The sequence below is a fragment of the Anguilla anguilla genome, chromosome 16 (genome assembly GCF_013347855.1).
Source record: "Anguilla anguilla isolate fAngAng1 chromosome 16, fAngAng1.pri, whole genome shotgun sequence".
NCBI lineage: Eukaryota > Metazoa > Chordata > Actinopteri > Anguilliformes > Anguillidae > Anguilla > Anguilla anguilla.
Genome location: NC_049216.1, coordinates 32,209,356 through 32,226,296, shown reverse-complemented (window position 1 = coordinate 32,226,296; position 16,941 = coordinate 32,209,356). Strand labels below are relative to the sequence as shown.

Sequence of the window (16,941 nt, the reverse complement as noted above, 5' to 3'; positions counted from 1 at the left end):
AGCTGATGCGTGACTGTGATATCAAGCAGAACTCATTTTTTCTGAAGTAGCCTAGTTGTGAAAGGAAAATAATCCTCCAAATCTAACAAAGGACGACAATTTGCCATAGCCTACAAGCTTTAGTCTACTGTTTAATTAGCCTAAAATAGCAATGATTTAACAAAAACCCCAAATGAACTTGAACCACATCCTGGGTTTAACAAATCTATTCAAATATGCAGTAGGCTATCTCCAGTTGAAATGATCTGAGCAGTTCATATATTCATTACACAAACACAATCCTTTTCTTCTGAATTAATGCGTGAAACGTTCTTGGACTATGTGTGTAAAGGTAGTTAATTTTGGTGGCAGGTAATATTTTTTCTTCATTTAAGCCTTGCAGTTCTCTCATGCTGTGACCCAAGGTTGACAGTAACAGTTGAAACTAGACACCAGCTCCACCTTCGAGCTCATATTATCATATTCGCTTGAACGTACTGTACCCTCATCTGTTACAACACATTTTTCGAACTTGTGACTGTCCCACTGGTAAGTTTGCATAACTGTATTACAAAACTGTCATAATGCGTGCCTTACAGTGTTCTCCAAAAGCATATTAACGGTAGAATGGAATTTCTTATTTTTGCTATATGAATGATTCTTTTCTTTTTTTTCCAACCCGAGTTTTATTTTCGCGGTAGCCCTTTTCCGTCATTCCTATCGGTTCGGATAGTAGGCTATTTTACGCCGCTGCTTCCTTTTCGAGGTTCTTGGTTTTACTTTTTTCTCCATGTCAGTAGCATCAGCACGGTGTGTATGGCACATTTCAAAATACAGATTAATTTGACATCAACTAGTTTATGTAAACACCTCGGAAGAGAAAGCGAAAGTGAATGATCAAATTTATTCACCGAAATTAACCTGAAGGCCTGTTAGGCCTGAAGTAATTTTGTTTCAACTTGCAGCACTGACCTACATTGTAAACCGTCGAAAAGTAGCCCACAACTATGAGCCGAAAATGTAGACAAAAGTCAAATTATTGTACAGCGGGTTTAACATTTTGCCGTTTCGCAGGTAAAGTGGAATAATGGTAATTCGCATCTGAACCGAAGAAATGACCGCACAATGGTACAAGCAATTAAATGTCCAGTGTATGGTTAAGTATCCTTTTCGTGCGATATTTTGTCCATACCAATAAACAATGCATCGCTTTTTGATGTACCGAACAAAATGGTTATTTTTCCACAACTTGCTCAATGGATGCATGTTTATTTGGAATCCTTTAACTGAAATTAAATACGGTATATACTGTATGTTCCATTGAGAAACAACACCAGAGCTTGGTAGTGTTTTAAAACATTTTTTTCTTTTTATTGCACGAGAGCAAGTATTGAACAAATATATTTTAGTGGTCCAAAACCAAAAGGCATAAATATACTCATATCAGAGCCTTATCAAGATTACCCAACAAAAGAAGTTATGCAATTTTCAAATGTATTCGGAATGGTTAACAGCAGTGTTCCTGTTTTGCTACCAGCGCACTCCAGATAGTGCATCCTCCACAGCACACTGTGTGGACCAGAGAGAGACAACGTAACAGAACAGAACTGAAAAAAAATGTATTGGGGGGGGGGGGGGGGGGGGGGGGGGGGGGGGGGTGGTTAGTTCAGTGGTATTTATGGTGTATGCCTCTGACTCAAAATGCATTCTTTACGGATTAAGACAAAGGCTAAAACTAGGACTACGCACTCGCTGCTCTTTTCTGTGTGAACAATACGTGCAAAAATGAAACACGTGAGCAACAGTTAACACCTGTCAGTAATACATTAACTTAATTTTGCACAGCTAAGAATGGTGTAGTCAACGCAAAAACAGCTGTTTCTGTAAAACATATACGCATGAAATACCGTGAAATAAAAGCTGATTGTTGGTGCTGATTTGTCTCATATTCATCTTTTGATCTCAAATCTAAATACCTTAAGCATATTGCAAAATTTTCCCAATGTTAAAATACTTTTAGAGGGCACTGTAAAACATCTTGATGTAATCATATGATATTACCAAAATAATTAGTATTAGAAGTATTTGAAAACCTTGCAATACAATGTAATATAAACGATCTCATTCAATCTAATCTTAAATTGATTTGAAATAAACCATTTAGCCACACAACCTATTTGTTTATGTATTTTTAAACTTTTTACAAAACTTTATTAAATTATTCCCAATCCTGTGAAATGTTGCACATCCTAATTTCACAGTTCTTATGTGTAGATTTTATAATGTCAAACTGTAACAGAATTATTTTTTAGCAGGGCAACATGAATCTGGAGGACTACTTTGAGAGGATTGGTTTCAATGGTCCTTCTGACAAAGCAGATCTGGAAACCCTAAAAAATGTCCACAGGCAACATGTCCTCTCAATCCCATTTGAAAACCTCAGCATTCACTGTGGAGAGCGGATTACCATGGACCTGGAGTCCGTCTACACCAAGATTGTGAAGAATAATCGAGGGGGTTGGTGCTGTGAAAACAACCAGCTCTTTGCCTGGGTACTGAAAGAGATGGGCTACACCTACACGACACTGGGTTCAAGAGTGTTCAACGGTTTAAAAAATGAATTTAGCCCATTGGATTCTCATCTCATCAACAAGGTCCTAATCGATGGAAATTCATACATAGCAGACGTGAGCTTTGGGGTGTCTTTTCAAATACGCCACCCTCTTGAACTTGTCTCAGGAAAAGATCAACCACAGCTCGCTGGTGTCTTCCGCCTTGTGGAGAATAGTGGTGTGTGGGTCTTGGAGAAAACGGGAAGAAAGCCCTTTATCCCTAATGAGAGATTTGCCAATTCAAGTCTTATAAACAAAAGCTTAACTAGGCAAATATACTCCTTCACTCTAACACCACGGGGCACTGACCACTTCCAGGAAACCACTCAATTCCTTCAGACCTCACCAGAGTCTCTATTCACAAACAAAACAATCTGCTCCTTGCAGACACCCACTGGATTTAAGGCACTCGTTGGCTGGACATATAGTGAGGTCACCTACAACTACCAGGATGGGGTTGATCTGCTTGATATGAAGGATATAGCTGATGATGAAATAGAAAAAGTATTAAAGGAAGAATTTTCCCTGACATTAAAGAGTAAACATACTCCCAAAAACATGAAAGGCTGCTACACACTTTAGCCCAAATCACCACATCAGGTTGCAGCGAAATTTGCTCATACTCTTACATTATGACTCTTATTTTAATGCAAGACTAACCGTCCACATACACAGCGCATTGTATGAGATGTACTAAGAAAGCCTCCGTTGTCATTTGTGGACAGGGGCACAAGCTACATTGTACCAAGGAAAGGACATGAAGGGGTGAGGGTGGGCATGGAGTGGTTTAGAATGGGTTTATAATTTCTAATATATTCATAGGTCATAATCTCCTGGCATTAATTAATTCACTATACTTCATATAGTTCATTTTAAGATGGATCAGTATCAACATATATATTGTGATTTACTAAGCCTTTACTTATTTACAAATGTAATGCATATGTGCCTTAATCAAACAATAAATGGTCAGTTTTGTTTCAAATATACAAATCTTTGTGGATATGTTTGGTGAAACAAGTGTACACAAACATACTTAATATAATTAACATTTTAGGTCCGTGAGATATTAACTTCATAATCTGTCGTTCTGAGACACAAGAGACACACACATCGAGTGTTACAGTGTCTATAAAGTATTTGTTCCAAAATGCATATCTCAATGAAACCATTTCCACCCTGAACAGACCAGTTGAAATAGTGTCAAACTCCATTCCTGGAGGGCCGCAGTGCCTGCAGGTACTTGTGGTTTCCTTTCAGTTAAAACTAGTGAGTTTGACACCTCAGAGTTGAGATGAAAATTGATTCAGTTGTATCTCACTGGTCTACATACATGGATAATTTCATCTAAACAATTGTAGAATCTCTACCACCCTATTAAACAGATAAACGCCATTTCATTTCCCTGACTGAAATCAGAAAATGCTATATATGCTACCATTCCACATTGAGTGTTGCATTATTATTATGATTCTTTGGACTATGTGTGTAAAGGTAGTTAATTTTAGTGGCAGGTAATATTTTTTCTTCATTCAGGCCTTGCAGTTCTCTCATGCTGTGACACAATGTTGACAGTAACAGTTGAGACTAGACTCAAGCTCATATTTTCATTACTGCAGAGGACTAAGCTACAGTAGGGGCTACAGTCTATTGTCACTGGGTGGGAGGTGGCGCCTCTTGGCCTTGACATTGCGGCTCCGACTAAGATCCACCTGGGCGAAGTCAGAAAATGCAGGCATCCCATTTCGTAGTGATTTAATTATGGCGTGTGCTATTTACAGCTGCACTAGACGACCATAAAATAATCCTCCTCTGAAGTTTTTCTGTAGCCGAGTCATTTTTGCTATTTCCTTTAGCCTACTTAACCAAATAATTAGTTGGCAGAAAGCATAATCAGCTTGCTATATTTGGTAGTCCAGTAGCCTATGCTAAAACAGTTCGCAACTTCGGCTACCAAGTCATTTGACTAGCTAGCTAACCCTAACCGGCAAATGTTCAATTTTTCAAACGTGTTTGAGGGCGCCACCTCCCACCCCAGTGACCATAGACTGTAGCCCCTACTGTAGGTTAGTCCTCTGCAGTAATCAGGAAGTGACGCAAACTGTACCTCATTGGTCCACTACAAATATTATAACAGTGCCCAAATGACACAATAAATCATGAAATCGACCCATGGACAGTCATAAGACGAATAAAACACACATATTGTGACTATTTGTACTCTTGAGAAAAAATGATTGACTTTGTATTTTGACCGCATTTGTACCGTAGACTTACATGGAAACCGGATATGAAAACACCTATACTGGAGCCAACCATAGTGGCGCTAGTGAGCAACCAGGAACAACAAGACCTTCAAAAGGCTTCAAAAACGAAGTCTGGTTTTGGCCGCTTGGTTACAACACATTTTTGGAACTTGTGACGGTCCCACTGGTAAGTTTGCACAACTGTATTACAAAACTGATTATTTTCTTTTTTTTTTCCAACCCTGGTTTTATTTTCGCGGTAGCCTTTTTCCTTCATTCCTATCGGTTCGAATAGTAGGCTATTTTACGCCGCCGCTTCATTTTCGAGGTTCTTGGTTTTACTTTTTTCTCCATGTCAGTAGCGTCAGCACGGTGTGTATGGCTTATTTCAAAATACAGATTGATTTGACATCAATTAGTTTATGTAAACATCTTGGAAGTGAAAACGAAAGTGAATGTTAACATTTATTCACCGAAATTAACGTTAGGCCTGAAGTAATTTATTTTCGACTTGCAGCACTGACCTACAGTGTTGGCAGCAGAGACTGTAAAAAATATGGACACCGCTGCTGTGACGTCACCCATTGACTCTCCGTGGGTCTCTAAAACACGTTTTGAAGCTCAATGGCGGGCGCGGCCATTTTCTCGATTTGGAGCCAAAACCATAGAGTTAAGCGGTCTTGTGATTTTTACAATTTGATTGACAGTCCGGTGCGGAAAAGCCCCTCAACCTGAACGAGGCAAGCTGACTGTCTGCCGTTATGTTTTAAAATATATTATCAGATGTTTACGGAGTTTAATTTCCATCCGTGGCTGTACTGTGTCATGTAATCACGTTATGTATGACATTAAAAATACAATTAGGCTATGTTCAGTTATCTTCAATTTATGTTTCTCAGCAAAACGAATATGCTTAGCTAGCATATCAGCTTGCCAGTGAGCTAGGTAGGCTGTCCGTGGTTAGCTCACGCGTTAGCAATATGAACCACAGGGGAAGAACATTGACTACACTGATGGTCAATCAATCGGAGATGTGTAGGCTACTGGTGATTTGACTAGGCAAATTTTCGTATAACTGTCTGGTAGATCTGTTAACCGAGCAAGTTATCGTCGTAGGTTTTCGCCAGTCAGATAATGAGCCTGCTACTACTAGCTACTCCATCGCCGTTTGTGGTGTTCACTTGCTGGGTGACGCTAGCTGACCGATCGTTCGCAAATCACTTTCTACCGAACAAAAATTAACACTCAGCGGTGATTAACAAATCTACCAAGTATTTTAATAACTGATCTGCAGGCGTGTAAATATGACAACGCACTTTGTACGGCAAGTTTTCCACCTGGTGCATGAAGAAAAATAATGTAGCCTACGTTGAATTTCTAATTATTATTAGGCTATTATTTTTTTCTTGTAAATCATCAAAACCAATGGAGAAAAGCCAATATACGCAAGGAGCCCCCAGAACCGATTCTGAGAACCACTGTCTTAAATGCCTAGCTTGTCGGTCTCTTAAATGCTAAAAACATGTTCCTTTCTAAATGCCAAGATGGTTAATTTCGTTAAATTCTGTGTGTGTGATTTCATCGTGTGTTGTATATTCAGCAAATGAAGCTTGAAACTCTTAATTCGCTTCGTGAAACTGAAAAAGTGTTTATCCCAAAATCGGGATTATAGTAGCTTTGTCACATGCGTGAAGCATGGCCCAGGTAGACATTTACGGAATGTACACGACTGACAAGCCGCCAAACACGTTTGACAGATTGAATGTTTGCCGGTTAAGGTTAGCTAGCTAGTCAAATGGCTTGGTAGCCGAAGTTGCGAACTGTTTTAGCACAGGCTACTACTGGACTACCAAATATAGCAAGCTGATTACGCTTTCTGCCAAGTAATTATTTGGTTAAGTAGGCTAAAGGAAATAGTAAAATGACTCGGATACCGAAAAACTTAAGGGGAGGATTATTTTATGGTCGTCTAGAGCAGCTGTAAATAGCACACGCCATAATGAAATCACCACGAAATGGGATGCCTGCATTTTCAGACTTAGCACAGGCGGACCGTAGCCGGAGCCGCAATGGCAAGGCCAAGAAGCGCCACCGCCCACCCCAGTGACCATAGACTGTAGCCCCTACTGTAGCTGAGTCATCTGCAGTAATCCGGAAGTGACGCAAGCTGTACTTCATTGGTCCAGAACAAATATTGGCACTGTGCCCAAATGACGCAATAAATCATGAAATCGACCCATGGACAGTCATAAGACCAATAAAATACACCTATTATGACTATTTGTTCTTTTGAGAAAAAATTATTGACTTTGTATTTTGATCGCATTTGTACCGTAGACTTACATGGAAACCGGATATGAAAACACGTATACTGGAGCCATCCGTAGTGGCGCTAGTGAGCAACCAGGAACTACAACACCAGGAAATGAGCTTCAAAAACGAAGTCTGGTTTTGGCCGCTTGCTCCGACCACGGTCTACCTGTGCGAAGTCAGAAAATACAGGCATCCCATTTCGTAGTGATTTCATTATGGCGTGTGCTATTTACAACTGCACTAGACGACCATAAAATAATTCTCCTCTTAGGTTTTTCGGTAGCCGAGTCATTTTTACTATTTCCTTTGGCCTACTTACCAAATAATTAGTTGACAGAAAGCGTAATCAGCTCGCTATATTTGGTAGTCCAGTAGCCTATGCTAAAACAGTTCGCAACTTCGGCTACCAAGCCATTTGACGAGCTAGCTAACCCTAAACTGCAAATGTTCAATCTGTCAAACGTGTTTGACGGCTTGTCAGTCGTGTACATTCCGTAAATGTCCACCTGGGCCATGCTTCACGCATGTGACAAAGCTACTATAATCCAGATTGTGGGATAAACACTGCAAAATTTTCAGTTTCACGAAGCGAATTAAGAGTCTTAAGGTTTATTTGCTGAATAGCATACAACACACGATGGAATCACATACACATAATTTAACGAAATTAACCGTCTTTGTAAGACTGGCATTTAGAAAGGAACATGTTTTTAGCATTTAAGAGACCGACAAGAGCATTTAAGACAGTGGTTCTCAGAATCGGTCCTGGGGGCTCCTAGCGTATATTGGCTTTTCTCCATTGGTTTTGATAATAAAAATAAAAGTCTAGCAATAATTAGAAATTGAATGTAGGCTACATTATTTTTGTCTTCATGCCCCAGGTGGAAAACTTGCTGTACAAAGTGCGTTGTCATATTTACACGCCTGCAGATCAGTTATTAATATACTTGGTAGAGTTGTTAATCACCGCTGACAGTGTTAATTTTTATTCGGTAAAAAGTGAATTGCGAACGATCGGTAAGCTAGCGTCACCCAGCAAGTGAACACCACAAACGACGATGGAGTAGCTAGTAGCAGTTACTGGCTCATTAACTGACTGTGGCGAAAACCTACGACGATAACTTGCTCGGTTAACAGCAGGTCTACCAGACAGTTATACGAAAATGAGCCTAGTCAAATCACCAGTAGCCTACACATCCCTGATTGACTGACCATCAGTGTAGTCGATGTTCTTCCCCTGTGGTTCATATTGCTAATGCGTGAGCTAACCACGGATAGCCTACCTAGCTCACTGGCAAGCTGATATGCTAGCTAAGCATATTCGTTTTGCTGAGAAACATAAATTGAAGATAACTGAACATAATTGTATTATTAATGTCATACATATAACGTGATTACATGACACAGTACAGCCACGGATGGAAATTAAACTCCGTAAACATTTGATAATCTATTTCAAAACATAACGGCAGACAGTCAGCTAGCCTCAAGTTCGTTCAGCAATCGTTCGTTCAGGTTGATGGGGTTTTCCCAGAGACTGTAAAAAATAGGCTTTTCCGCACCGGACTGTCAATCACATTGTAAAAATCACAAGACCGCATAACTCTATGGTTTTGGCTCCAAATCGAAAACATGGCCGCGCCCGCCATCGAGCTTCAAAAGAGAGATCCACGGAGAGTCAATGGGTGACGTCACAGTTGCTTTGTCCATGTTTTTTACAGTCTCTGGTTGGCAGACTTCTCAAGACAAGACTAACTCAAGCCGTCGAAAACTAGCCCAAAACTATGAGGCGACAATGTAGACAAAAGTCAAATTATTGTACAGCGGGTTTTACATTTTGCCGTTTCGCAGGTAAAGCCTGTGGAATAATTGGAATGGTCAAACCCTGGTTCGCATCTGAACCGAAGGAATTACCGCACAATGGTACAAGCAATTAAATGTCCAGTGTATGGTTAAGTATCCCTTTCGTGCGATATTTTGTCCATACCAATAAACAACGCATCGCTTTTTGATGTACCGAACAAAATGGTTATTTTTCCACAACTTGCTTTCCTTCAAAATTTACTTGAGTAAAAGTTAAAGCATTGTCTATCGAAAATACTGAGAAAAGTACGAATCCCTCAAAAGTCTACGTGCAGCGGCTCACTTGTTACTCGTTACTACCCTCTGGTTAGTTTTGTGGTATTTATGGTGTATGCGTCTGACTTAAAATGCATCCTTTACAGATTAAGACAAAGGCTAAAACCAAGACTACACACTTGCTGCTCTTTTCTGTGTGAACAATCCGTGCAGAAATGAAACACGTGAGCAACAGTTAACACCTGTCAGTAATACATGAACTTAATTTTGCACAGCTGATACTTTGCACAGAAGTATTTGAAAACCTTGCAATACAATGCAATATAATCGATCTCATTCAATCTAATCTTAAATTAATTTGAAATAAACCATTTAGCCACACAACTTATTTGTTTATGTATTCTGATAAATTATTCCCAATCCTGTGAAATGTTGCACATCCTGATTTCACAGTTCTTATGTGTAGATTTTATAATGTCAAACTGTAACAGAATTATTTTTTAGCAGGGCAACATGAATCTGGAGGACTACTTTGAGAGGATTGGTTTCAATGGTCCTTCTGACAAAGCAGATCTGGAAACCCTAAAAAATGTCCACAGGCAACATGTCCTCTCAATCCCATTTGAAAACCTCAGCATTCACTGTGGAGAGCGGATTACCATGGACCTGGAGTCCGTCTACACCAAGATTGTGAAGAATAATCGAGGGGGTTGGTGCTGTGAAAACAACCAGCTCTTTGCCTGGGTATTGAAAGAGATGGGCTACACCTACACGGCACTGGGGTCAAGAGTGTTCAACAGTTTAAAAAATGAATTTAACCCATTGGATTCTCATCTCATCAACAAGGTCCTAATCGATGGAAATTCATACATAGCAGACGTGAGCTTTGGGGTGTCTTGTCAAATACGCCACCCTCTTGAACTTGTCTCAGGAAAAGATCAACCACAGCTTCCTGGTGTCTTCCGCCTTGTGGAGAATAGTGGTGTGTGGGTCTTGGAGAAAACAGGAAGAAAGCCCTTAATTCCAAATGAGAGCTTTGCCAATTCAAGTCTTGTAAACAAAAGCTTAACTAGGCAAATATACTCCTTCACTCTAACACCACGGAGCATTGACCACTTCCAGGAAACTGCTCAATTCCTTCAGACCTCACCAGAGTCTCCATTCACAAACAGAACTATCTGCTCCCTGCAGACACCTACTGGATTTAAGGCACTCATTGGCTGGACATATAGTGAGGTCACCTACAACTACCAGGATGGGGTTGATCTGCTTGATATGGAGGATATAGCCGATGATGAAATAGAAAAAGTATTAAAGGAAGAATTTTCCCTGACATTAAAAAGTAAACATACTCCCAAAAACACGAAAGGCTGTTAATGCAAGACTAACCGTCCGCACGAACACTTTATACACAGCGCATTGTAGGAGATGTACGATCACTGGAAATCTGACATAGCCTTCCTCTGTTGTAATTTGTGGACATGGACACCTGGACCAGCGTAGTTACTAGTGCAAAATGAAATGCAGCCATCCAAACTGCCTTAACAGCATGACCCACTCAGCAGCCCAGCTTCATTGTGATCCCCAATCTATTGAAGCCTTCTAATTATACACTTTCTATTAATTCCTATATCTTTCATCAATTTGGGTGTGTTACCACAGTGGTTTGGTGGGATGGGGCGGGTAGGGGGAAGAAGTGAAGGGTGGGGGAGGGTCCAGTGGGCAGGAGGGGCACAAGCTACATTGTAACAAGGATAGGACATGAAGGGGTGACGGTGGGCATGGAGTGGTTTAGCATGGGTTTATAATTACTAACGTATTCATAAATCATAATCTGCTAGCATGAATTCCTTCACTACACTTCATATAGTTAATTTTAAGATGGATCAGTATCATCATATGATTTACTAAGCCTTTACTTATTTACAAATGTAATGCATATGTGCCTTAATCAAACAATAAATGGTCAATTTTTTTTCAAATGTACAAATCTTTGTGGATATGTTTGGTGCAACAAGTGTACACCAACATACTTAATATAATTTACATTTGAGGTCCGTGAGATATTAACTTCATAATCTGTCGTTCTGAGACACAAGAGACACACATATCGAGTGTCACACTGTCTATAAAGTATTTGTTCCAAAATGCGTGGTTGTGGTTTCCTTTCCGTTAAAACTAGCCAATTAAGGCCTAGAGAACAAGGTGTGTGCTCCCTTCAGTCAATCAATGGCTAAAATTAATCACTTGTGCTGAAAGTTAACACACCGAAAAGCAGGCGATACTGTGGCCCTCCAGGAACAGAGTTTGCACCTCAGAGTTGAGATGAAAATTGATTCAGTTGTATCTCACTGGTCTACATACATGGATAACTTCATCTAAACAATTGTAGAATCTCTACCACCCTATTAAACAGATAAACACCGTTTCATTTCCCTGACTGAAATCAGAAAATGCTCTATATATGCTACCATTCAACATTGAGTGATGCATTATTATTATGATTCTTTAGCATGGTTAAAATCAGACAGCAGACTGAAAAAGTCACTGATCAGTACAATCTCTATGACGACAATAGCACACAATAGCACACAAATCAAGTGAGGCTGAAGTGGACTTTTCACTGTGGTATACAAGTAGTTCAGAGTTTATTATTTCCTTGTCTGGAAGCGAAAGCAGCAAAATATTTTATCACAGCATACCATATAAAAGTAGTTTTGGAAGGCAAACTCAAACACAAGTGAATGAAATGAAAATTGTAAGGCTTGCATTTACTATTCAAATATAATCGTTATAACCTGGATCAGAATTCGTTACAATGGCAGTGGGACTTCTTATGTTTTACCAACGGATATTTTGTGATAACGTAATATTTAACGACGAATTTGACTAGCATAGCTATGGCTCTGCACTGTATCCCTAATTTAAAATTAGAGTATGGAACGGTGTAGCCTACTCGAATTCGGGACCTCTGCTCGTTCGGAGAGAGCTCTGCGTTGGTATTTCATATTGTCTGGCTGGTTGAGAAACTTCATACTTTTATGGTAGCCTACTGTAAATACCATGACAGTTTGAAATTCAAGCAATACAGGTGCCATTATCTTACTTACATTACTGCAATTCCTCTGAGTGCAGAGTAGGTTAGTCTAGAAACAGGTGTCTCTCAGCTGATGCGTGACTGTGATATCAAGCAGAACTCAATTATTTCTGAAGTAGCCTAGTTGTGAAAGGAAAATAATCCGGAGGCCTATAAATCTATAGGCCTCCAAATCTAACAAAGACTGGGGACAGCAGTTTCAATTCAAATAAGATATAATATCGTCGTGCTCAAACTGGTTTAAATCTCTGGACGACAATTTGCCATAGCCTACATGCTTTAGTCTACTGTTTAATTAGCCCAAAATAGCTATGATTTAACAGAAACCCCAAATAAACTTGAACCACATCCTGGGTTTAACAAATATATTCAAATATGCAGTAGGCTATCTCCAGTTGAAACGATCCTTTCCTTCTGAATTAATGCGTGAAACGTGCTTGTGTGTGTAAAGGTAGTTAATTTTGGTGGCAGGTAATATATTTTCTTCATTTAGGTCTTGCAGTTCTCTCATGCTGTGACCCAAGGTTGACAGTAACAGTTAAAACTAGACACCAGCTCCACCCTCAAGGTCATAGTCTCATATTCGCTTGAACGTATCGTATCTCATATCTTTAACAACACATTTTTGGAACTTGTGAGTGTCCCACTGGTAAGTTTGCATAACTGTACAAAACTGTCAGAATGCTTGTCTTACAGTGTTCTGCAAAAGCAAAACGGTAGAATGGAATTTCTTATTTTTGCTATATAAATGATTCTTTTCTTTTTTTTTTCAACCCGGGTTTTATTTTCGCGGTAGCTTTTTTCCGTCATTCCTATCGGTTCGGATAGTAGGCTATTTTACGCCGCTGCTTCATTTTCGAGGTTCTTGGTTTTACTTTTTTCTCCATGTTAGTTGCATCAGTACGGTGTGTATGGCACATTTCAAAATACAGATTAATTTGACATCAACTAGTTTATGTAAACACCTCGGAAGTCAAAACGAAAGTGTATGTTAAAATGTATTCAGCGAAATTAACGTTAGGCCTGAAGTAATTTTGTTTCAATTTGCAGCACTGACCTACAGTGTTGGCAGACTTCTCAAGACAAGGCTAACCCAAGCCGTCGAAAACTAGCCCAAAACTATGAGGCGACAATGTAGACAAAAGTCTAATTATTGTACAGCGGGCATTCGCAGGTAAAACCTGTGGAATAATTGGAATGGTCAAACCCTGGTTCGCATCTGAACCGAAGGAATTACCGCACAATGGTACAAGCAATTAAATGTCCAGTGTATGGTTAAGTATCCCTTCCGTGCGATATTTTGTCCACACCAATAAACAACGCATCGCTTTTTGATGTACCGAACAAAATGGTTATTTTCCACAGCTTGCTCAATGGATGCATGTTTATTTGGAATCCTTTAACTGAAATTAAATACGGTATATACTGTATGTTCCACTGAGAAACAACACCAGAGCTTGGTAGTGTTTTAAAACTTTTTTTTTTTAAACTGCACGAGAGCAAGTATTGGACAAATATATTTTAGTGGTACGAAACAAAAGGCATAAATACACTAATAGCAGAGCCTTATCAAGATTACCCGAACAAAAGAACTTATGCAATCTTCTAATGTTTTAGAATGGTTAACAGCAGTGTTCCCTGTTTTGCTATGCAAATCAGCGCACTCCAGATAGTGCATCCTCCACAGCTGAAACACTGTACGGACGAGAGAGAGACAGTGTAACAGGACAGAACTGAAAAATGTATTGGAGGGGGGGAAAAAAAGTTTTTCCTTCAAAATCTGCTTGAGTAAAAGTTAAAGTATTGTCTATAGAAAATACTGAGAAAAGTACAAATCCCTCAAAAGTCTACTTAGGTAAATGCAGCGGCGTACTTGTAACTCGTTACTACCCTCTGGTTAGTTCTGTGGTATTCATGGTGTATGCCTCTGACTCCAAATGCAGTCTCCACAGATTAAAACAAAGGCTAAAACCAAGACTACACACTCACTGCTCTTTTCTGTGTGAACAATCCGGGCAAAAACGAAACACGTGAGCAACAGTTAAAACCTGTCAGTAATACATGAACTTAATTTTGCACAGCTGAGAATGGTGTAGTCAACGCAAAAACAGCTGTTTCTGTACAATGGTAAAACATATACGCATGAAATACCGTTGATTGTTGGTGCTGATTTGTCTCATATTCATCTTTTGATCTCAAATCTAAATACCTTAAGTATATTGCAAAATTTCACTCTAATGTTAAAATACTTTTAGAGGGCACTGTAAAACATCTTGATGTAATCATTTGATATTACCAAAATAATTAGTATTAGAAGTATTTGAAAACCTTGGAATACAATGTAATATAAACGATCTCATTCAATCTAATCTTAAATTGATTTGAAATAAACCATTTAGCCACACAACCTATTTGTTTATGTATTTTTAAACTTTTTACAAAACTTTATTAAATTATTCCCAATCCTGTGAAATATTGCACATCCTGATTTCACAGTTCTTATGTGTAGATTTTATAATGTCAAACTGTAAAAGAATTATTTTTTAGCAGGGCAACATGAATCTGGAGGACTACTTTGAGAGGATTGGTTTCAATGGTCCTTCTGACAAAGCAGATCTGGAAACCCTAAAAAATGTCCACAGGCAACATGTCCTCTCAATCCCATTTGAAAACCTCAGCATTCACTGTGGAGAGCGGATTACCATGGACCTGGAGTCCGTCTACACCAAGATTGTGAAGAATAATCGAGGGGGTTGGTGTTTCGAAAACAACCAGCTCTTTGCCTGGGTACTGAAAGAGATGGGCTACACCTACACAACACTGGGGTCAAGAGTGTTCAACAGATTAAAAAATGAATTTAGCTCATTGGAGTCTCATATCATCAGCAAGGTCGTAATCGATGGAAATTCATACATAGCAGACGTGAGCTTTGGGGTGTCTCGTCAAATACGCCACCCTCTTGAACTTGTCTCAGGAAAAGATCAACCACAGCTCGCTGGTGTCTTCCGCCTTGTGGAGAATAATGGTGTGTGGGTCTTGGAGAAAACAGGAAGAAAGCCCTTCATTCCAAATGAGAGCTTTGCCAATTCAAGTCTTGTAAACAAAAGCTTAACTAGGCAATTATACTCCTTCACTCTAACACCACGGAGCATTGACCACTTCCAGGAAACCGCTCAATTCCTTCAGACCTCACCAGAGTCTCTATTCACAAACAAAACTATCTGCTCCCTGCAGACACCCACTGGATTTAAGGCACTCATTGGCTGGACATATAGTGAGGTCACCTACAACTACCAGGATGGGGTTGATCTGCTTGATATGAAGGATATAGCTGATGATGAAATAGAAAAAGTATTAAAGGAAGAATTTTCCCTGACATTAAAAAGTAAACATACTCCCAAAATTCTGAAAACCAGCTACACCCTTTAGCCCAAATAACCACATCAGGTTGCAGCAATATTTGCCCATACTCTTACATAATGACTCTTATTTTAATGCAAGTCTAACCATCCACACGAACACTTCATACACAGAGCATTGTATGAGATGTACTAAGATAGCCTCCATTGTGATTTGTGGACAGGGGCACAAGCTACATTGTACCAAGGAAAGGACATGAAGGGGTGAGGGTGGGCATGGAGTGGTTTAGAATGGGTTTATAATTTCTAATGTATTCATAGGTTATAATCTCCTGGCATTAATTCATTCACTATACTTCATATAGTTCATTTTAAGATGGATCAGTATCATCATATATATTGTGATTTACTAAGCCTTTACTTATTTACAAATGTAATGCATATGTGCCTTAATCAAACAATAAATGGTCAGTTTTGTTTCAAATGTACAAATCTTCGTGGATATGTTTGGTGCAACAAGTGTACACGAACATACTTAATATAATTTACATTTTAGGTCCGTGAGATATTAACTTCATAATCTGTCGTTCTGAGACACAAGAGACACACATATCGAGTGTCACACTGTCTATAAAGTATTTGTTCCAAAATGCGTGGTTGTGGTTTCCTTTCAGTTAAAACTAGCCAATTAAGGCCTAGAGTACAAGGTGTGTGCTCCCTTCAGTCAATCAATGGCTAAAATTAATCACTTGTGCTGAAAGTTAACACACCGAAAAGCAGGCGATACTGTGGCCCTCCAGGAACAGAGTTTGCACCTCAGAGTTGAGATGAAAATTGATTCAGTTGTATCTCACTGGTCTACATACATGGATAATTTCATCTAAACAATTGTAGAATCTCTACCACCCTATTAAACAGATAAACGCCATTTCATTTCCCTGACTGAAATCAGAAAATGCTATATATGCTACCATTCCACACTGAGTGATGCATTATTATTATGATTCTTTAGCATGGTTAAAGTCAGACAGCAGACTGAAAAATTCACTGATCAGTACAATCTCTATGACGACAATAGCACACAATAGCACACAAATCAAGTGAGGCTGAAGTGGACTTCTCACTGTGGTATACAAGTAGTTCAGAGTTTATTATTATTTATTATTATTTTCTTGTCTGGAAGAGAAAGCAGCAAAGCATTTTATCACAGCATACCGTATAAAAGTAGTTTTGGAAGGCTAACTCAAACACAAGTA

The 16,941-nt window shown here is 39.2% G+C and overlaps 4 protein-coding genes across 9 annotated transcripts in view; 3 read left to right on the top strand and 1 right to left on the bottom strand.

Annotated features, from left to right (window-relative positions):
* Nucleotides 1-138: 138 nt before the first annotated feature.
* On the top strand, nucleotides 139-16,330 carry LOC118214903 (arylamine N-acetyltransferase, pineal gland isozyme NAT-10-like). 5 transcript variants are annotated; one of them, XM_035395196.1, is made up of 3 exons: nucleotides 139-528; nucleotides 1,054-1,130; nucleotides 2,292-3,576. In XM_035395196.1, exons 2-3 carry the CDS (start codon nucleotides 1,122-1,124, stop codon nucleotides 3,171-3,173), a joined length of 891 nt encoding a protein of 296 aa, XP_035251087.1. In that variant the 5' UTR covers nucleotides 139-528; nucleotides 1,054-1,121; the 3' UTR covers nucleotides 3,174-3,576. The 5 variants fall into 5 exon arrangements, 4 of the variants coding, with proteins under 4 accessions (XP_035251087.1, XP_035251086.1, XP_035251088.1 ...); XM_035395195.1 differs by having other exon boundaries at nucleotides 1,054-1,135; XM_035395197.1 differs by having other exon boundaries at nucleotides 140-528; nucleotides 1,054-1,107.
* Nucleotides 9,430-10,623, top strand: LOC118214905 (arylamine N-acetyltransferase, pineal gland isozyme NAT-10-like). Its single transcript, XM_035395202.1, has 2 exons — nucleotides 9,430-9,453; nucleotides 9,734-10,623. The coding sequence occupies exons 1-2, from the start codon at nucleotides 9,445-9,447 to the stop codon at nucleotides 10,604-10,606; spliced, it is 882 nt and encodes a 293-aa protein (XP_035251093.1). The 5' UTR covers nucleotides 9,430-9,444; the 3' UTR covers nucleotides 10,607-10,623.
* On the top strand, nucleotides 12,877-16,177 carry LOC118214904 (arylamine N-acetyltransferase, pineal gland isozyme NAT-10-like). 2 transcript variants are annotated; one of them, XM_035395201.1, is made up of 2 exons: nucleotides 12,877-12,975; nucleotides 14,874-16,177. In XM_035395201.1, the coding sequence occupies exon 2, from the start codon at nucleotides 14,883-14,885 to the stop codon at nucleotides 15,753-15,755; it is 873 nt and encodes a 290-aa protein (XP_035251092.1). In that variant the 5' UTR covers nucleotides 12,877-12,975; nucleotides 14,874-14,882; the 3' UTR covers nucleotides 15,756-16,177. The 2 variants fall into 2 exon arrangements, with proteins under 2 accessions (XP_035251092.1, XP_035251091.1); XM_035395200.1 differs by lacking the exon at nucleotides 12,877-12,975 and adding an exon at nucleotides 12,985-13,600.
* Nucleotides 16,331-16,797: 467 nt separating the features above from the next.
* Nucleotides 16,798-16,941, bottom strand: part of mphosph6 (M-phase phosphoprotein 6) — a 2,348-nt gene continuing 2,204 nt past the window's right edge. Inside the window, exon 5 of the mRNA XM_035395203.1 lies at nucleotides 16,798-16,941. This exon is cut by the window's right edge and continues 752 nt beyond it. The gene's annotated coding sequence lies outside the window, so the exon portion shown is untranslated.